The sequence below is a fragment of the Stegostoma tigrinum genome, chromosome 38 (assembly GCF_030684315.1).
Source record: "Stegostoma tigrinum isolate sSteTig4 chromosome 38, sSteTig4.hap1, whole genome shotgun sequence".
In the NCBI taxonomy this organism is placed as follows: Eukaryota; Metazoa; Chordata; class Chondrichthyes; order Orectolobiformes; family Stegostomatidae; genus Stegostoma; species Stegostoma tigrinum.
In genome coordinates, this window is record NC_081391.1 from 1,709,098 (window position 1) to 1,731,002 (window position 21,905).

General features: G+C 44.6%; 1 protein-coding gene across 3 annotated transcripts in view; it reads left to right on the plus strand.

Annotated features, from left to right (window-relative positions):
* micall1a (MICAL-like 1a) overlaps positions 1–21,178 on the plus strand; it is an 82,408-nt gene extending 61,230 nt beyond the window's left edge. For 2 of the 3 annotated variants that reach the window (XM_048520961.2, XM_059640779.1), the window contains 7 exons: positions 5,781–5,915; positions 6,959–7,085; positions 10,791–10,881; positions 13,475–13,548; positions 13,635–13,749; positions 14,847–14,893; positions 18,455–21,178. In XM_048520961.2, coding sequence (XP_048376918.1) covers positions 5,781–5,915; positions 6,959–7,085; positions 10,791–10,881; positions 13,475–13,548; positions 13,635–13,749; positions 14,847–14,893; positions 18,455–18,579 — 714 coding nt within the window. In that variant the 3' untranslated portion in view covers positions 18,580–21,178. Of the gene's footprint in view, positions 1–5,780; positions 5,916–6,958; positions 7,086–10,790; positions 10,882–13,474; positions 13,549–13,634; positions 13,750–14,846; positions 14,894–17,838 lie in introns of all 3 variants that reach the window. The other variant, XM_048520962.2, reaches the window with a different exon arrangement.
* The last annotated feature ends 727 nt before the right edge of the window (positions 21,179–21,905 follow it).

Consider the following 21,905-nt stretch of genomic DNA (forward strand, 5'->3'; position numbering starts at 1 on the left):
ATAGTAGGAACTGCAAATACTGGAGAATCTGAGATAACAAGGTGTGGAGCTGGATGAACACAGCAGGCTAAGCAGCATCACAGGAGCGGGAAAGCTGCCGTTTCAGGCCTAGACCCTTCTTCATAAATTGGGGAGGGGAAGGGGGTTCTGAAATAAATTAGGGAGAGAGGGGGAGGCTGATTAGAAGATGGATAGAGGAGAAGGTAGGTGGGGAGGAGACAGACTGGTCAAAGAGGTGGGGATGGAGCCAGTAAAGGTGAGTTTAGGTGGGGAGGTAGGGAGATAATAGGTCAGTCCAGGGAGGACAGACAGGTCAAGGAGGTGGGATGAGGTTAGTAGGTAGGAGATGGGGGTGGGGCTTGAGAGGGGAGGAAGGACAGGTTAGGGAGGCGGAGATGAGCTGGGCTACATTTGAGATACAGTGGGGGGAGGGGAGATTTTGAAGCTTGTGAAGTCCACATTGATACCATTGGGCTGCAGGGTTCCCAAGCGGAATATCAGTTGCTGTTCCTGCAACCTTCAGGTGGCATCGTTGTGGCACTGCAGGAGGCCCAGGATGGACATGTCATCTGTGGAATGGGAGGGGGAGCTGAAATGGTTTGCGACTGGGTGGTGCAGTTGTTTAGTGCGAACCAAGTGTAGGTGTTCCGCAAAGCGGTCCCCAAGCCTCCGCTTCATTTCCCTGATGTAGAGGAGGCCACAACAGGAACAGTGGATGCAGTATATCACACTAGCAGATGTGCAGGTGAACATCTGTTTGATGTGGAACATCTTCTTGGGGCGTGGGATGGGGGTAAGGGGTAGGTGTAGCTCTTCCTGTGGTTGCAGGGAAAAGTGCCGGGTGTGGTAGGGCTGGAGGGGAGTGTGGAGCGGACAAGGAAATCATGGAGAGAGTGGTCCCTCCAGAAGGCAGATAAGGGTGGGGAGGGGAAAAATGTCTTTCATGGTGGGGTCGGATTGCAGATGGCGGAAGTGTCGGAGGATGAGGCATTGGATCTGGAGGTTGGTGGGGTACTATGTGAGGACGAGGGGGTTTCTGATTTGGTTTTTATTGTGGGGAGGGGGTGTGAAGGATGAGTTGCAGGAAATGCGGGAGATACAGTCAAGGGCATTCTCGACCATTGAGCGGGGGGACGTTGCAGTCCTTGAAAAATGTGGACATCTGAGATGTATGGGAGTGGGATGCCTTATCCTGGGAGCAGATGTGGCGGAGACAAAGGAATTGCGAATAGGGAATGGAATTTTTGCAGGAAGGTGGGTGGGAGGAGGTGTATTCTAGGTAGCTGTAGGAGTTGGTGGGTAAGAAGGGTCTAAGGGTCTAGGCCCAAAACATCAACTTTCCTGCTCCTGTGATGCTGCTTAGCCTGCTGTGTTCATCCAGCTCTACACCTTGTTATCTCAGATTCTCCAGCATTTGCAGTTCTGACTATCTGAAACAATTTTAACCCCACTGCGACACCTCTTCTAAGGATGCCTGCCATGAAGAAGTTACCCTTCTCCCTCCTGAAAAACCTCAGTGGATCTCTCTCCCACTGTAACTTTCTCATAATCCCTTCGGCCTTTAAACTGCTTGACCACATCCTGAAGCAAACCAGGTACTACAGCCACAATCACCTTTTTTAGTACCTGCCTATGGAACCAGATCATTCCCAATGGACTACAGTCCAATTCAAGCCTTCCCAATTTGGCTCCAACCGTGACAAAGGCTACTTTCAGAACATTGAGACCCTTCAGAAGCATTTCTCCCTGCGACACCTGAAACACACACTCGCAGCAATGCACAGGCATCTCCAGGCACCAATCAAGTCTACCCCAGCTCAGAGCCTCCCTCTCCTAGACCTGCAAAGGACCCCTCCTGTTTTTTATTCTTCGTAGCATCCACAACCTGAACTCGCAATTCTACTTGGCTGTAGTGGACAAAAAAAAACCATAAGTACAGTAAACGTACTGGTGCCTACCACCCAAAATGGGCTTACCCCACCTCCCAAAACCCCAACCCTACCCAGGACCTTCCTCACTATGTGCCCGCCGCCATTGGCCTTGCGGCCACTGTCGGAGCAACCATGGATGACATCATATCCTTTGCCACCGGATACACCACTTCCGGGACAGCGAACGCCACGGCTTCCATTTCCGAGGCCGATACTGAGGGTGCACCTACTGTCACCGCTGCTGTCGCCTCCTACCCCATTCTGTCCACCACCGATGCTGATGCAACTCCGCCTGCAGCAGATGCCAACATCGCTCTGCCCACCGCCTCCACAGCCAGCAGCTCCAGAGGAGACAGCAGCACCCAGCCCTGCCAAGTCTTCACCATCTCTTCCCCCCTCTCCCCCCCCCCCCCCCCCCCACACAAACGGTCAGTCCTCAGTAAAGGGCTCACCTTTGTCCCCCTCCACCCACATCAATGAATACTGGTCACGCTTGGACGTTGAGCAGTTTTTCCGACGCCTCCGCCTCCACGCTTACTTCTTTAACTGTGAGCCTAACCTTCCCTCTACTGACCCCTTCTCCCACCTCCAGTGCACTCCCTCCTCCTGGGCACCACCCCAAGGCCTCCTACCATCCCTCGACTTCTTCATCTCCAACTGCCATCATGACATCGATCGCCTCAACCTCTCCACCCCTCTCACCCACTCCAACCTCTCCCCCGCAGAACGTGCAGCCCTCCGCTCCCTCTTCTTCTATCCCAGCCTCACCATAAAACCTGCGGACAAGGGAGGCGCAGTTGTCGTATGGCGCAATGACTTATACATTGCTGAGGCCAGATGCCAACTCTCCGACACCACCACCCACCGTCCCCTGGATCATGACCCTACCCCCAATCACCAAACCGTCATCTCCCAAACCATCCACAACCTCATCACCTCAGGTGACCTCCCACCCACAGCCTCCAACCTCATCGTTCCCCAACCCCACACCGCCCACTTCTGTCTCCTTCCCAAAATCTACAAACGTGATTGCCTTGGTCAACCCATTGTCTCCGCCTGCTCCTGCACCACCGAACTTATCCCCACTTCTCAGGACTCCGTTTTCTCCCCTTGGCCCAGGAACTCCCTACCTCCATCCGTGACACCACCCACACCCGCCCTCCACCTCCTCCAGAACTTGCAGTTCCATGGTCCCCCTCCCCCTCATCCACGCCCTCAATCACTTCTCTTTCATTTCCTCCCACTTTCTACGGAGAAAGGGGGTGGCCATGGATACTCGCATGGGCCCAAGCTATGCCTGCCTCTTCGTAGGTTACGAAGAACAATCCCTCTTCCATGGCTACACTGGCCCTAAACCCCACCTCTTCCTCCGTTACATTGATGACTGTTTCGGCGCCGCCTCGTGCTCCCACGAGGAGCTCGAACAGTTCATCCACTTCACCAATACCTTCCACCCCAACCTTAAATTCACCTGGATCATCTCTAATACATCTCTCTCCTTCCTGAACCTCTCTGTCTCCATCTTTGGCAACCACCTAGAAACCGATATCCGTTTCAAGCAGTCCGACTCCCATAGCTACCTAGAAATCACCTCCTCCCACCCACCTTCCTGCAAAAATGCCATCTCCTATTCCCAATTCCTTCACCTCCACCGCATCTGATCCCAGGATAAGGCATTCCACTCCAATACATCTCAGATATCCTTGTTTTTCAAGGACCGCAACTTCCTCTCCTCAGTGGTCGAGAACACCCTTAACCACGTCTCCCGCATTTCCTGCAACTCATCCCTCACAACCCCCACCCCTGCAATAAAAACCAAAACAGGATCTCCAATGTCCTCACATACCACCCCACCAACCTCCCAGATCCAACGCATCATCCTCAGGATGTCCCTTAAGGAAGGAAAATGCCATCCTCCTGCAATCTGATCCCACCACCAAAGACATTTTCCATCCTGACCCTTATCTGCCTTCCAAAGGGACCACTCTTGCTGTGACTTCCTTGTCCACTCCACACTCCCCTCCAGCCCCACCAACCGGGCACATTTCCCTGCAACCGCAGGATGCGCTACACCTGCCCCGACACCTTCCCACCCCCCCCCCCCCCCCCCAATCTCCTGCCTACTAACCTAATTTACCCCCTTGACCTGTCAATCTTCCCTGGACTGACCTATCTCCTTCCTACTTCCCCACCTACACTCACCTTTACTGGCTCCATCCCCACCTCTTTGACCGGTCTGTCTCCTGACAACCTATCTTCTCCTGTATCCATCCTCTATCTGCCTCCCCCTCTCTCCCAATTTATATTAGAACCCCCTTCCCCTCCTCAATTTCTGATGAAGGGTCTAGGCCCAAAATGTCAGCTTTCCTGCTCCTGTGATGCTGTTTGACCTGCTGTGTTCATCGAGCTGTACATCTCTTCATCTAATTTGTCCTATTTTCCTTTTCTAAACTCTCTGGAACATGGGACTGGTAGTAATCCAGAGATTACAACCATTGAGACCTGCTTTTTAATCTACTGTCAGTGTGTGAATGGAGAAGAGACGGAATCACAGGGTAAAGGATAATGATACATCAGTGGAAATCAACGGTTTTAGTATTGGGGCAAATATGAAGTCAAAAACTTGATCCAGTCACATGACACCAAACAGACTGTCACCATCTTGAACTCTGCCAAGGAAGAGGGTGAAATCAATGGTTCAGGAACTGAATTTAGGATGCACAAAAAAAACAATCTTCCCAATATTTAATTGGAATAGTTTATGCTGATCCAGATCTGGAAGTCAGATAATTTGGGAATTTTGAAACAGCGGAGGGGTTTATGTAGAGCTGAGTGTTGGCAACAAACCTATACAAACCAAAATCTTGCTTTTGGATAAATGTTGCTGAAGGACGTCATGTAGCAGCCCCTTCCACTTGTCCTGCTTCATTACTAGCTAAACATTCCCATCTGAATTCAGAATTGCCTCTTGTCGGGGTCCATTTTTCATCCTATTTTGCTAAAGAAAAATAACCAGCAATGTTGAGTTTCCATTCCTCCTTCAGCCAAATTTCAGGCATTACTCTGTTGTCCTTCTCCAAGGTGCCATTATCTTCCCTGTACTACTGATCTTGGAACAACTCCATTGTCTGTTTTCTAGACTTTGTTCCTCTGCTTTCCATGCACCTTCACAAATGCTATCCTTTGTATTCCTGACTCTCCTTTCTGATTCTGTGCTTAGGCTTCTCGCCCGCTGCCAGGTTAATTTAAACTTTTTCCAAAAGCACTGACAAAACCCACTATTGATGTTGATCTCAGCCACATCGAGGCAAGTCTCTACCATCCAAAGTTTTGTTTTATTTTAGTGATGCGCACCCTGTCTGCCTTACACACATTACACCTTCCTCCAGAACCAGTCCCAATTCCCCAGAAGTCTAAAGAATTTGTTTCTACATCATCTTTCCATTTGCTGTATCCTCCTATTTCAGTATTTGCCAACTCATGACCTTGCAGTAATTCAGGTGTTGCTACCTTTTAAGGTCCTACTTTTTAATTCATTTCCAGCACTTGGCAATCTGCCTAAAGGACTTCCCACCCTTTTCTTACCAATGCAGACCGCAATTCATTGCTGTTCATCCTCGCCCCTCAGGACTCTGCGAACCGCCCAGTGACCTCTTTGACCTTAACAAGTGGGAGATGACCCACCATCCTGCAGCCTCAGAAGTGTCAGTTATTGCCTTAACTGTTGAATCGTGTATCCTAGTGACTTTCTTATCTTTGTAAACTCTGAACAGTTCCCAAATTGAGAGAACTTTGGAAGATTATAAGTGGGAAATCTCACTTTGTTCAGGGAATAATTTTTTTTTACAGTCTTCATGCAAAGAAAATCCATTTGACAGAAAATCCAGTCCAACTGGACTAACTGCTCCACCCCGCCCTCGGAAAGGACCAAAACCAGCACGTCCTCCAGCCCCAGGACATGGATTCCCATTGATTAAGCGCAAGGTAAGTGTAAGGCTTTTCATCTCCTGCTGGAAATGAATCTTTTTGTTCAATTACGTGCAGTTAAATTGCTTTTTCTGATGTCAGAAACATTAATGCTGATGCTGAACAGGATAAGCTGTGTGTATGTTCATTCTCGGCACCCAATCTGTTTGTCGGTGTATGTTGCGTCTGTCTCAGTGCTGACATTAACACCATGCCTCTGTCAGCTGCTGGTCATTCTGGTTTCTGCCTGAATCTGCTGAATCCTCACTTTCACTACTTGTGTCATGCTCAGTCTCCTCGTTCTTGGACCCCCTCCCTCCTCTCCTTGTTCACTGCCTCCTCCAACACCACCTTGCTGACTATCTCTGATGCCCTGACTTGTGCACCATCTTGTGTGAGGGAGCAGGAGTTTATCACATTCGCTGATTGTGCCCTGCATATGTTTAATCTGTTACCACTATTCTGCCATGTGTGGTTGACCTGTTATCACACTTGATGATTGTCTGAGAGTGAGATAGAGAGAGCTGCTATCACTTCTACTGATTGTCCCCCGTGCTGCTGCCTCACTCAGACTGACTTTTTACTTGATGTAACAGTAGGATGTTTAAATTGAGCAGGATTGTTTGGGCAGTATTGCTTTCAACCAGGTGGGAAAACACACAATCACTTCATCAGAAGCTGCACTGAGGACGTTACCAAGCACGGTAACGAAACACCTGCAGAACAACAATCTAGCTTGGCGAGCCAACCAACCTCAACATCCACAACCCGAGCTACAAATCTACTCCAAAACCTTAGAGTATTGCTCTCACTTCAGAAGTGAGCATAGCATGAGTGCAAAGCCTGGCACCCATTTGAGAGTACAGTTCAATTGTACAGATGATCCGAGGCAAATGGGATTGAGTACATGGACCCTGTATCCCTAGATCTGTACCTTGAATACAGAAATTGAGGGTGATTCACACTTCTGTTTTTCTGTACTGATATATTTTATTTATTTTTGAAAGGCTTGTAATTTCTCAGTAGCTTTAAGTTCTTGTTGTTGTGATTTTTTTTTTAAGGTGCATGCAGATCAATATATTCCTGAGGAGAACATCCAGGGAGAGTTGGAACAACTAGAACAGAGCCTGGATGAACTAGAACATCATGGGGTTGCACTGGAGGAGAAACTTCGCAGCTGTGACAATGGTGAGTTCAGCGGAAACTCCTTGAACTTGGGAAGTCAGAATTGGCTGATGGTACATGACTATGAACTTGTTTCCCTAGATCTCTCTGTTCTATAATACTCGCCTGGGTGCTACCATTGACTAAGTCCTGCTCTGGTTTGACACACCAAAATGCAACATCTTGCATTTAGCTAAATTAAACCTCATCTGCCACTCGTCAGCCCCCTGTCCCAGTTGATCAAGATCCTACCACGTTCCCAGATAACCTCCTTCACTGTCCACAATACTAATCTTGGTGTCATCAGCAAACCATATCTCCTAAATTCTCACCCAAATCGTATATATAAATGACCAATAACAGTGGACTCAGCTCCAATCTCTGTGGCACACCACTGGTCACAGACTACCAATGTGAAAAACAATCCTCTTCCATCACCCTCTGTCTTCTACTGTCAAGCCAATTTTATATCCAATTGGCTAGCTATCCCTGAATCCTGTGAGATTTAACCTTGCTCAACAACCCACCAATGCGGAATCTTGTCGAAGGTCTTGCCAAAGTCCGTGTAGACAACGCCTACTGCACTGCCCTCATCTACATTTTTGCTCACCCCCTTCAAAAAAAAACTCAATCATATTCGTGTAACACAGTTTCCTATGCACAAAGCCATGCTGACGATCCCAAATGAGTTGTTGCCTCTTCAAATGCATATAAATCCAGTCTCTCAAAATAACCTCTCTGACAACTTACCCAACAGATGTTAGGCTCACCAGTCTAGTTCCCAGCATCTCCCTGCAGCCTTTCTTAAATAATGGCACAACATTAGCCATTCTCCAATCATCAGGCATTTCACTTATGGCTGTTGATACAAATCCCTGCTAGGCATCCTGCAGTTTCCTGCCTCAGCCTTCCACAAAGTCTTGAGATACACTGCTTCAGATCCCACGGATTTATCTACCTTAGTGCATTTTAAGACTTTTAGCACCACCTCTTTTGTAATGTAGACTATCTCCAAGACTATTTATTTACTCGAGTTCCTCAGCATCCTTGCCTTTGCCGACAATAAATACTGACGAAAACTATTCATTTAGGGTCTCACCCGTCTCATGTGGCTCCACACACGGATGACCTGGTCAATCTTTAAGAGGCCCTATTCTCTCCCTAGTTGCTCTCTTGCCCTTTGTATCCTTGTAGAATCTCTTCAGATTCTCCTTTGCCTCGTCTGCCAAAGCCATCCCCTTTTAGCCCTCTTGATTTTTCTCTCAAGTGTACTCCAACACCCTTTAAACTCCTCAAGGAATTCATTTGATCCCAGCAGTCTGTATGTGTCATATGCCTCTTTTTTCTTGACCAGGGCCTCAATAGCTCTAGTCATTCAGGGCTCCCTCTTCCTGCCAGCCTTATCCTTCACTCTCGTAGGAACATGCTAGTCCTGAACTCTCGTTAACTCAATTTTGAAAGACCTCCACTCACCAGAAGACCCTTTCACTGCAAACAGCCTCTCCCAATCAACTTTTGAACGTTCCTGTCTAAGACCATTCTAAATTGGGACAAGGCCAATTTCAACTTTTATTTGAGGACCTGACCTATCCTCCTCTATAGGTATTTTAAAATTGACGGAATTATGGTCACTGGTCCCAAAGTGCCCCCCCCAACTAACACGTTGCCTTATGGTCATATAGATTTAAAGCATGGAAAGACACCCTTTGGTCCATTGTGACCATGCTGGTCATGAAGCATCTATCTATCCTAATTACATTTCCCAGCACTTAACTTGTAGCTTTGTATGCTCTTTGTGCTTCAAATTATCATCTAAATACTTCTTTAGTGTAGTTGGGGTTCCCAGCTCTATCACAATTCTAGGCAGTGAGTTTTTCCTGATTACAGGAAGAGAAGTAAGGTTCCAAGAGGCGAGAGGGATGTGGCTGGAAAGCGCGGAGAGCAATCATCAGAAATTGTCTATCCTATTCTGCTTCCCCAGCCTATATAGAGTCATATAGCACAGGAACAGGCCCTTCAGCCCAACTCCTCCATGCTGACCAGGTTTCCTAAACTTAACATGAAAGTTAATGTAAAGTGAAAATTAACTTATATCCCACTGCCTTTGCAGCAAGTGTCTCTGATCTCTAAACTAAAACAGAGAACTGTGAGTGCTGGAAATCTGAAACAAAAACAAATTGCTGAAGGAACTCAGCAAGTCTGTTTGTATCTGTGGAGAGAAATTAGAGTTAATGCTTTGTGTCCAATCACTTCTTCTGAACTGACCAGAAGAGGTGGTCTCAGAGGTGACTAAGATAGTGTGACAAAGCAAGGTGACATTGTAGGCATTGTAGATGATAGCATAAAATTATAAAGGAATATTGATAGACCAAGTGATTAGGCAAAGCAAGTGTGGGGTTATCCATTTTGAATTGATAAAGTATTGCTCAGGGTACTCCCTAAAATGATTATAAACAGACACAGAAAATGATCAAGAAAGCTAGTAGGATTCTGGCCTTTACATCTAGGGAACTGGATTGTAAGGATGCAGAAGTTATGTCGTGGTTATCCAAAACACAGGTTAGACCCCACTTGGATTATTGTGAGCAGATCTGGGCACCACATCTCAGGAAGGATGTTTTGGCCTTGGAGGGAGTATAACGTAGGTTTACAAGAATAATGTCTGGGTTAAATAATGAGGAGTGATTATAAAAATTAGGTCTGGTTTCTCTAAAATTTAGAAGGCTAAGGGGTGATCTATTCAAAGTCTCCAAAATATTAACATGAAAAGAAAGGGTAGATAAACTATTTCTGCTGGTTCAGGATTCTAGACCTGGAGGCAAGTCTAAGAATTGGGGCCAGACCATTCAGGAGAGATGTTAGGAAGCACTTCTATACACAAAAGGGTGGTAAATGTTTGGAACTGTCTTCCAGAAATAGCAAAGGATGCTGGATTAGTTCATTCTAAATCTGAGATTGAAGCAAGGGTATTAAGGGATATGGGCCAATGGCAAGTATATGCCATTAGGCCGTAGATCAGGTATGATCTCAACGGAATGGTGGAACAGGCTTAAGGGACTGAATGAGCTACACTTATTCCTCTATCTTTTATATCCTGTTACTTTATCACTGTGATCCAAAGATAGTAATCTAATCCAAAAGTCTTTTTGATTTTCAGTTCCACTTAGTGCTCACTCCTAATATTTCTAATGCTGTAACTGTCTTCTATCCTGATACAGCCACATCTTCATCTCTTTCAATCTCCCTTTTGTTTCTAAAGACATTGTAAACAATTTTCCAACTTATGCCCAGCTTGAATCAGGATGCTGTGATGGCCAATAACATCATACTCTTTAAGTTGAATTTGTTTTCTGAAAAAGTGGGAGAGGTGCAGGGAGGGAACGCCATCATCTGGAGCCTAGACAACTGACGACATGGCCTCCAGTTGCAGAGCGAAATAAATCACGAATGGAGAAGAAACCACAGTTTGAAACAATACAGAATTTCTGGATTGCTGGAGGTTGTAGGAGTACTATCCCTGAATTGTGTGCTGTTCAGCTGGCTGGAGGATTTAAAGCATTCACAACTAAAGGCTGAGGGAGGGGTTGGGAAGTGGTCCTCGATCTGTCACATTATGGGGAGGTGGCACCCCTTAGGAGGGAGGGGCAGGTGGGGATGATTCGAGGAAGGGAAAGAGGGCTTGATACATCTCCAGTCAGTATTCGTTCTCGATTTCTTTTGGATTCACAGATGAAGATGAAGATGATCTCCTGGTTGATTGGTTCAAACTAATCCATGAGAAGCACATGCTGGTTCGTCGTGAGTCAGAGCTAGTTTACACGTGAGTTGCTGTTTTATTGCATTCATTCTCTTCCCTTTACCACATATTAACTACTTGTGTCACAATAACTTTGTTGCATGTTTGGATTGCCATGGAATAGAGATACCAGCCATTCCCGGTCCCTCATTCATTTATTTTTGATGGTGATGGGGCATTGCCGAGGTGTCTGCGGCTGAGGGACAGGTATGCAAGGGGGCCAGAAAGGAAAAGCTGTCTGCAGGGACCCCTGTCGTATCACCTGTCGGTCTGACATCAGCTAGTCCTGAGCTAGCTCGTTAAGAATGTACAAGAGGACAGCACAGGAACAGGACCTTCGGCCCATGATGTACGAGCCAACCATGATGCCATTTGAACCTGCCTGCATACAGTCTGTATCCATCTACTCTGTCCCTGTTCGTATATTTGTCTAAATGCCTCTTAAACATTGCTTTGTATTTACCGTCTCCCCAGCATTGCATTCTGGGCATCTACCACACTCTGCATTAAAAAAACTTTGCATACATCCTTCAAACATTCCTGTTTCACCTTAAACCTATTAATTTAAAATTTCCTCCCAGGAAAGTGACTCCGACTATCCATCTTATCTGTGTCCCTCATAATTTTATATGCTTCCATCACTCTTCAGCCTCTCATGGGCTAGTCAAAACTTTGTGCAACCTCTCATTGTAGCTTTTACATTCCAATCTAGGCATCTTCCTGGTGAAACTCTTTTGCACCCTGTCTAAACGCCTCCAGATCTTTCCCATAGTGTGGCAACCAGAACTGCATAGAATACTCCAAATGTGGCTGAACTAAACTGTGATTCAGCTACAACGTAACTTAGAGTCATAGTTATACAGGAACCAGACTTCAGTCCAACCCGTCTGTGCCAACCAGATATCCTAAACTGATCTAGTTTCATTTGCCAGCGTTTGACCCATATCCCTGTAAACCCTTTCTAGTCAGGTACCCATCCAGATGCCTTTTAAATGTTGTTATTTTAACCCCTCTACCACTTCCTCTGGCAGCTCGTTTCATAAACTCACCACCCTGTGTGTGAAAATGTTGCCCCTCAGGTCCCTTTTAAATCTTTCCCCTTTCACCTTACACCTATGCCCCTCTAGTTTAGGACTCCTTTATTCTGGGAAAAAGACCTTGGCTATTTACCCTATCTGTGTCATTCCTGATTTGCCAATATTTATACTCTGTGCCCTTACTGATGAAGGCAAGCATGCCATATGCCTCCTTTACAACCGTACCACTTATGTTGCCACTTTCAGGGAGCTGTGGACTGGCATCCCAAGATCTTTCTGTATATCAGTGCTCCTAAGGGTCCTACCATTTACTGTGTACTTTCCTTTTGAATTGATCCATACCCTGCTGTACCATTGAACAACCTTCTTCACTATTCACACATCCATCACTTTTTGTGTTGTCTGCAAACTTATTGCTCAGACCACCTACATTTTTATCCAATTCATTTATAAATGACTGAGGTCCCAGCACTGACATTTGCAAAACACCATAGGTCATAGACCTCCTGTAGTGATTGTAAAGAGGTCAGCCAGGTGGGAAACAGAGTATGAGTTTCCTGATTGGGGCTGTTAATCTGGTCCATTTGGGGAGCCCTGACTGACAGATAAGACCAGGAATGTCAGACGTCTGTTCTCTTGGAGAGCTGGCTCTGAGGGAGCTGGATCAGTGTCAAAGACTCTCCACATGTAAATAAAGGATGACTTGGTGATGGAGTACTGGCCTCTGTGTAGAATTATTTCACCTCTAATCAGAAAAACACCCCTGCACAATTACCTTCTACGATCAAGCGATTTTGTTTCCAACTTACCAACTCACCACGTATCCCGTGTGATTTAATCTTCTGGACCAGCCTACCATGAAGGTATTTGTCAAATGCTTTCATAAAGTCCATGTAGACAACATCCACTGCCCTACCCCCTCATCAATCAGCTTTGTCACTTCCTCAAAAACTCAATTAAATTTGTGAGACAAGACCTTTCATTAAAGTTCTTATGCACTGCGTAAGCTTAAGTGTTTATACAAAGCTGTGTTTCCACCTGTGTTCCTCTGCAGCACAGCAAGATCAACTCAGACTGATGTAATTTATCATCTGATTTTGGTCTTTAAATGAAACAGAGTGATAGTGCCATTCCAGCTCCATGTTTCCACCTTTCCAGTTCTTTCCCTTGACTCCCATCCCCCTCATCTCTGTACTTCCATGCTCCCTGCGCCTCTTCCTCTGTCAGGTTCAGTGTTGCAGTGCTTGTACTGCCTGGTCTATCAGCCAGGCCCCTGTGTTTTGGCCTAGGTTGTTGCTCCATTCTGCAGTAGAGCTTTAAATCAATGAGTTGCCCCAGTCCCCAGTCCATGACTGATGGGCCTGAACTGACGATACATTGGCAGTCTCCAGGGATTGCACAGATGGTGAGGGAATGAGGACAAGATCTATTAGAAAAAGTGCAGCTGCAATTTCCTAGCCCCATTGGCTTAATGAAGGAGTTGTGAATAGGTAATTTATATACTAATCATTGCTGTTTAACTGAGGAGGCTGCCACAGTCTGAAGTCTTGCCATAATGTGAACCCTGTCCTGTGTTGCAGTTTCAAACAACAGAATCTGGAGGAGCGGCAAGCTGATGTGGAGTATGAACTGCGCTGTCTGCTCAACAAACCAGGTGAGTTATAGCTGCACGATGCATTCGGGGTTTACCTTCCGCAGTCAATTCCGTCGGGCTGATCATTGCTTCACTTGTTCCTGCAGAAAAAGATTGGACAGATGAGGATCGAGCGCGAGAGGCAGAATTGATGCAGGAGTTGATTACAGTCATCGAGCAAAGAAATGCTATTATCAACAGCCTGGATGAAGACCGGCAGCGGTAATCTATTCAGTATTTAGGATCACACAAATAGAGGGTGCTGGAGAAATGCAACAGGTCTGGCAGCATCTGTGGCGAGAGAAACAGTTAACATTGCAATTTCAGTATGACTCCTCTTCAGAACTGAAAGGGGCTGGAAAATGGTAGTTTAGGTTGAAATGTTCACATGACAGCAAGATGGTGTATAAAGTAGCAAGCATCTGGAAGGTCACTGTCATTCTTACTGACAGGAGGTATTCCACAAAATGGTCATCCAGCCTGTGTTTGGTGTCGACACAGAGTGGAGGCTGCAGTTGTGAGCAGCGAATACAGATTGAAAGAAGCTGTGCTTAGGACCTTGGTAAGGAGGTGATATGGTAAATGTTACCTGGCCATGCATGTGCAGGAGATGTATCATGGGGCAGTGAGGAAGTGTTAGGTCTAATAAGAGTGTACCAGGATGTAATAGAGGGAATGTTTCCTCTGGAATGCTGACAGTGTAGGAGACGAGGAGCAGATGTGTTTGGTGGTGGTATGCTGATGGGGGAGGCAGAAATGGCAGGATATGATCCTTTGCAGAGACTAATGGGGTGAAGAATAAGGACAAGAACCCGGTCATTGATCTGGGAGAGTGGGGAAGGGATGAGAGCAGCACTGTGGGAGTTGAGACCGACATGGCTGAAAGCTCTGTTATCCATGTTTATTAGCAGAGGAGTAGTCATCCATTAAGGCAGTTTGGTGAAAGGAGACACTGTTGGAACAGATGTGGCAAAAGGGAATGGAAACCTGGCAGGAAGCAGTGTGAGGAGGTACAGTCAAGGTAATTGTGGGAGTCATTTTTGGACACCCTATCCCAAGAAATAGAAACAGTGAAATTAAGGAAGGAAAGAGTCTGCGATAGATCAGATAATGGATCAGGTGAGAGAAGAGTCATTTTGTTATGGTGCTGGAGTAATAGATGTAGGATAGTGGGTTACCAGCTTTCTGTAGGATTAACTGACACGGGATATTGAGGTTCCTATCTGGGGGTGACTACTACAGGATTGTCAAGTGCATTGTAATTTTTCTCAATGTGAGAGAGAAAATGATGAGGTAATTCTCATATTACTGTATTACAGAGAGGAAGAAGAGGATAAATTGCTGGCAGCAATGATAAAAAACAAAGGTAAGGTATTTGCTCCAAATGTAAATATAATTTATACACCACCACCTTGCTGACACAACTACATTGACTTTGTTAAAAACATGTAAAAATTCACTTTCCTCATTCGATGGTCCTGCCCATTCATCCCTAATCACCCCTAGTTCTACAACCCTCCAAGATATCTGTTATCCTCTAATTCTGGACTCTTGAGCATCCCTGATTATTTTCATCACTCCTCCATTAATGCTGTCTTCATCTGCCAAGGCCCTGAATTCTTGATTTGCCTTCCTAAATGTCACTGCCTCTGCTCTCTCATTTAAGGTGTTTCTTAAAAGCAACTTCTCTGGCTGAGCTTTTGGTCATCTCCCCCAATATCTCCGTACCTGGTTTGGTGTTAACTTGGTTTGACAACACTTCTGTCAATCGTCGCACAATGTTTCACTACCTTAATGGAACCATTTAAATGCAAGATGCTATAATATATACTGTAACCTCTCCAGATCAGAATATTGGGACCAAGTCTTTCTGGATTTTGACGTTTTCTGAATATATAGAGTAAGTTTAGAATGTCTATCCAGAGAACACAGTCAATAGAAATACTTACCAGAAGCATAAAACGGTGTTACAGCAATAATAAAAATGTTCTTATCTAAATACTGTACCTTCTATAGTTCTGGTCCTGAAGAATGGAACTAAAATGGTGCTGAGGGTCACTTGGATCCACTAAGCACATCTCTGGATAACTGCTGTTTCTGAACAATGTATTTCTGGACTAAAGAGATTAACATGTATAAGAGAAGACAGTTTCTTTAAACAGTTCAGTTTGAATTCAGGCTGATTCCTGCCCTATTCTATTGCTCTCTCTGTCCACTAAAAATTGCAGCACATGAAGCTCGGAGGGAGAGAGAGCGCCAAGCTGTGGGTGGGTCTGAATACTCCCCTGGAACTTTGGGGGTGGGATGGTGATGGATGAGGTGAGGGTGGGTCAGAAAACTCTGCTGTACCTGGAGTGGGGACAGAGAACAAGGTGAGGATGAGTCTGAGTATTCTCCTGAATCTGGTGGGGGGGTGGTGTGGAGAAATGAGATGAGGGTTGATCTGAATACTCCCCTGTAACCTGAGCAGTGGGGGATGTGGAAGTGGACGAGGTGAGGGTGGGTCTTGCTAAGATACCAAAATCTTTGCTATGGAGACACGTCTGCAGCGAGGGACTTATATTGGTCTTTGGGCCTCCCTTTCTGGAACTCAGTTGGAGGGCTACATGTGGCAGTTAGTGTGAATGTTACCTGGAAGCAGGATCTCAGTTACTAAGAAGATAAAGGACCTCTCCCAGAAACTGAGAGGTTAGTTGGGTTCAGCTGCAGGGTAGTAGCACTCTCAGTAGCGATGGGCACCTATACAACCCACACTATCCCCAAATCCCCCATACCGCAGACTAACCCTGGCCCAGGCCACCTGACCTAACCCAAATGCAAACCCAAACCACACCTACTGAAAAACAAAGGGAGAAGTTGGAATGAGTGTTTTTACATTTAGAGTTATTGGATCTGTGAATATTTGAGAACAAGGTAGAGACTGAATCATAATCTCAAAGGGAATTGGATAAGTATTCAAAAGAAGGTATTAAGTTGGGATTGGAATAAAACTCAGTTGAGGACCTAGCACCGCATAGCATTGTGGGCCAAATGGGTACATCCAGTGCTGTTATGAGTGGATATTTTAGCATTTAATTTGCATTCCAAAACTTCCACCAAGAGCCGGTCATTGGTTACACTGTATGTCAGACTGTCGCATCTCCATGAATTTGACTCGATGAAGAACTTGCGAGCTGCCAGCTAGCACTGTGCAGACTTACACCCAGTCACAACCAACAACATGTCAAGGTGTTGTACCTTCTCACCACACAAAACCTTGCACTGCCGTCATACTGCAGAGAAGTGACATAAATGTACATATAAACATACAAAATACGAACAGAAATTGACCAATCAGCCTTTGAAGCCTAATCCACCATTTAATAAGATTTGTTTGTGTTTTAAATTCCATGCTGCCATCTATCTCTGACCATTCATTTCCCCATGCCTAAAAGAAAATCATCTGTCTTACATACATTCCTTGACCCCACCTCCACCAGATTTGAGGCAGGGAGTTCTGAAGTAGCACAATCTCCACAATCTCTGAAATCTAAAATAACATTTCCTAGTTCTGGACTCATCCACAAGAAGAAACGTTATTATTGCATCCACCCTGTCAAGACCATTCAGGATTTTAAATATTTCTAAACTCCTGTGAAAACAAGCCCAGTCTGTCCAACCTGGCAGATTTATTCCAGGTATCAATCTCGTAAACATTCTCTGAACTACATCCTTCCTTAAATAAGTTGTTCCAAGATACACATACTGAGTTGTATCACACCAGTGCCCTGTATAATAGAAGCATAACATCCTAACTTATGTTGAAGATCTCGTCATAAAATATAGCATCCCATTAGCTTTCCCACCATGCCTTTGCACCCAACACTTAAGTCATTGGTGTAGATTGTAATATGCTGGGATCCCCTACCCCCTGCAGGACTCAACTCATCACATCCTGCTGATCAAACAAGGATCCATTTATGCATACTTCTATGGTTCCTGCTCACCACATCTACCCTCGCTCCACATGCTTTTGTTTTCTGCGGTAACTAGATGGGGCACCTAATCGGATGTCTTCTGGAAATATAATCTGGCATTCCCAGGCAATGGTGAAGGATGGAACATTAAATCCAGCCCTGTCGGCCATCTCTTGGTTGGAAGATTCAAGTTTTCCCACTGCTGGACATCATCATGTTAAATACATTAATAGTAATGTCACATTACTCTATGGAGTAACCTTTCCCATCTTGCTGGGATCTTTCAGACATGATTTCTGCCTGTGTCTAGTAATGGTTTTATATTCATTCTAATGCTGTTTTTTTTCCCTCACAGGTCCATCAAATAGTGTTCACCAATATCAAAACAATGGGCAGGGCACTGTCGCCTGTCCAGCTCACTATGTGTATTGAGCTACTGTGGTACCTGGTTGCCTAATGCCTTGATTTTAAAATTGTGTCCACGTATTCAAATCCTTCTCTGGCCTCACTTCCCCAATCCTACTGTCGTTAGATCCTCCACGATATGTCTGCTCGTGTTCTGGCTTCCAGCAATTCCCCAGTATTAATTACTCCACAGTTGGTAGCTGCACCTTCACCTGTCCAATAAGATCTTAAACACTGAATTCTTTCCATAAATCTCTCCGTCCCGTTCTGCCTTCACGTATGGTCCTTTCAAACCTCTCTTCGTGACCAGACTTTCAGTCCTTTGTGCCAGTAGTTCCTTGCCTGACTCAATGTCCAATTGTGTTCAGTACTGAACCTGTGAAGCACCTTGGAACATGTTTTACATTTTAGCTGCTAGTTGTCATGTTTGGGCTTTTGAGGATGAGACCATGACCCCTCCTGGATGCTTTTGAGGGGGAGGGGGAGGGTCTGTGGTACAACAGATGGCCCTGACCATGCAATTTACCTACTTGAAAGACATGACGACTGCTTTTTTTTAAAAACAGATTTTCACAAGGATTCCAATAGTGAAATAAAGAAGAAGTTAAAATTCAAGCCCAGCAAGATGTTGAAATTTCTAGGCAACAAGCCAGAAGTAAGGTCAAAAACTGCCAAAGAGAAGAATTTATGATTGGTGGAAATGCTGAAAAGAATGGGAAGCTGCGTGTGTAGCACAGCTGACTTTGACCAACAGGACTACCCCTTTTGGGACTGGTTCAACTTGACAGCATCTGGTGATTGTTCATAGAAAGAAGATGTGGTCTCACACTGACGTTAGACAGGCCCGTCATTGTGCTGGCTGAGATTATTTACTATGTATCCTTAGTTTATGTGCAATAGAAGTCACTACAGTCCTGTATAATTTATGTTTTAGTGCATTTTACACAACGGCTGAGACACATTCATTAGTCTTTCTCAAGCTTCAGTCTGCATTTTCCCACTCTCCAGTTTTTTGTGCTGTTTCAAAGGTACAGGCTCGGGACCAGCCTGTGCATGACCCTGTTGTTGTTTTCTGTGGCCAAGTCAAACTGGCATCACTTATTGCTGTGGAGTTTTGTTTAGTGTGTGATGTTCTGTTCAGTTCCTGCTATGCAGTGCCCTTTCACTGCACAAATAGTTGTCGCGAGACCTAACAACTCTCAACAGTTCTGAACTCACCAGGTTGTTACCTGCCTGTGTGTGCTGGTTATCTTGTGGTACAGCATGTACTATTAATCTATCACTGCAAGAGTTTTATAAATCTTTCCCAGTTGCAACTGAAATCTTTGCAAAGAAGCTATCAAAATCTCCCAAAACAGTACCTTACCAGTGACAACATATCAATGTCTTGTGCACACATACTGACACTTAGTACAGTGCGCTGTATACTCTGGAGATAAGGAGCACTGACAATGCTGCGGATGCAGTTGCTGGATTCTGGTGTGGTGGCTGGAACCATAAGATTCTGTGTCATGGCTGAGATTGGTCTAAATAATTTCTTCACTGTATTGCCCAATGCCAGTGATGGATACTATTTCTTATTATCTTATTTACCCATTGTTGAGAGTCTGAACAGATCAATAGAATGATTACTGCCCTCTGCTTATCAGTAATCAAGGTCAGAGGGTATCCTTAGCCAATAACTGACTCTGCGTGGCCAGAATCCAACTTGATCACTATCTGTGGAGTTATGATGCCAGTTACTGCTGCAATTACTGTGTCTCTCTTCTGCTAGATAAAAGCAGTCTTTTTAATGCAGAGAGCGCTTAAAGCAATGAATCATGATCAGACACTGGGCACTCTGCATCCAAATCATGAGCGGTCACAGTGACAGAATCAACATGTTTGAGAATGGATAAGCAGGGCTGGAGCCCAAGGTGTTCAGATGTTTCTCAAGACTCTCTCATATGTCACATAGGTTTTGCTGTAGATCCCAAATGGTTGTTGTTGAGACATAGTGCTGACACCAGTCCACTGCTCATTATGAGCATGGCTTTATTCCTGAATTTTGCACCATACGAGTAAATAAGAAGCACTTTTCAGAATGAAACAGAAGTGACAATGTGTGTTCATGATCTTTATAGAATCTTTGCGCTATGGACCTCCAACTCATTATTTATCATCAGGGGAATATCTGAACAGTAACAAAGCTGCAGATTGAAAACTTCAAAACTGAATACACTCAATTCTGCTACAGTTGTCATATTCTCACATCACTTCTGTTAGAGTTAAGTTTCAGAAGTGAGACACTGATTGATGCAAACAATGCTTAGCAGTAGAGTTTGTTATCTGTGGAAAGTAAGGAGTACGAACGTAATCTGAGCATGCGAATTGAGCACAATGCAAGCAGCTGTTTTGACAGAGTGCAGCTGCAGGCACTGGGTGGCTTTATGGTTTAATTTATTATCTGTAATGAAGGTCATGTCCATGATAATATTGTGCTTCAAGTCTCTCAACTTGCACTGTACTGTTGATGTAATTCTTCACCAGGTGCAATCTGAAACCTTCATTGGTTTTTAATCTGCCAGTCACAGTGCCCATCCTGCAATAGATCCACTCTAGCGATGGGCATTTACCCCGAGCTGGTGAATGACTGTGCTTTCGACCTGAGCCTAACCCTCAGCACGCTGATGGGCTGCTAACACTAACCTGACAGTAAAGGTCTTCGTATCTGATTGATTAGGATTTAAATGGTCAGTTCTATCTTGTGAAGGTTCATTTACACTTGAACACAGAACCAACAAACAACTAAACATTATTTTGCATTCTCAAACAAACTGAGTTTTATCAGGGGCTTTCAGATTTGTGTTTTGAAACTTTATGCTTCCAGACATTTGAATGCAAAATACATACATTGCTCTAAGCTGTGGCATATACACAGTTGCCCTAGTTAACAATTTATTTTTGTGATTTTTATGTTCTTAGTATTAATTATATTTCTATCTAACACATACAGGAACAGATGCCAAATATAAGCCTTAATTCAATTTAATGTCAAACCTTTTATTGATAGCTTTTTTATACTAACTGTAGAATGAGAATTAGTGCCATTTCTTTTGTTTTGGTAGTTATAAAGTTGCTGTCTTCAAGTGAACTGAATGGTTTTGCTAATGCAGATATTTTCTTTAGCTGTTACTCTGCCTTACCTATTTGTATATAATATTTATTGAAACACCCAAACACTGTTCTAAAGCTATATTATTCTAACAAAATGGGTAAAATTGAGACAAATAAAATGAAATGTTGTCCAAGTATGTGTCTGGTTTATGAATGACAGTTGACTTTGGTGTCAACAAGCTTATGAATCAATTTTATGCAAGTACCCTGGTCAAGGGGAACATTTCTCTTTTAGCAGCGTGTTACTGTGCATGTGGTGTTTTCTAAATGCCCCTGTGCTATCCACAAGATGCAGTGAGAAATTCACCAAAGATCCTTAAACAGCACCTTCTAAACCTATGATCACTTCTATCTAGAAGATCAAAAGCAGATACACAGGAACACCACCACCTCCAAGTAACCCTCCAAGCCACTCACCATCTTGACTTGGAAATATGTCATCATTCCTTTACTGTCGCTGGGCCAAAATCCTGGAATTCCCTCCATAAAGTTCAATCTACAGAATGTTAACTGCAGCTGTTCAAGAAGGCAGATCTCCACCACTTTCTCAAGGGCAGCTAGGGACAGCCAATAAAATGCTGGATAGCCAGCAATGTTCACATCCACGAGTGAATACAAAAGAAATTGCCCTGCTTGTCAATCACTGATAGTTGTTTGTCTGCAACAACAGATCAGCAACTTATATTGCAGTAGTGCCTTTAACATATTCAAACATCAAAAGGAGTTTTGAAGATAAATTACAAAACAGAACAATGTCACCAGGCCACAAAATATATGACCAAACACCCAGAGGTATGAAGGTACAATTTGAGGCTTCAGGAGCTGATGAACAGAATTGACAATGTTATGACTAAAATTTAT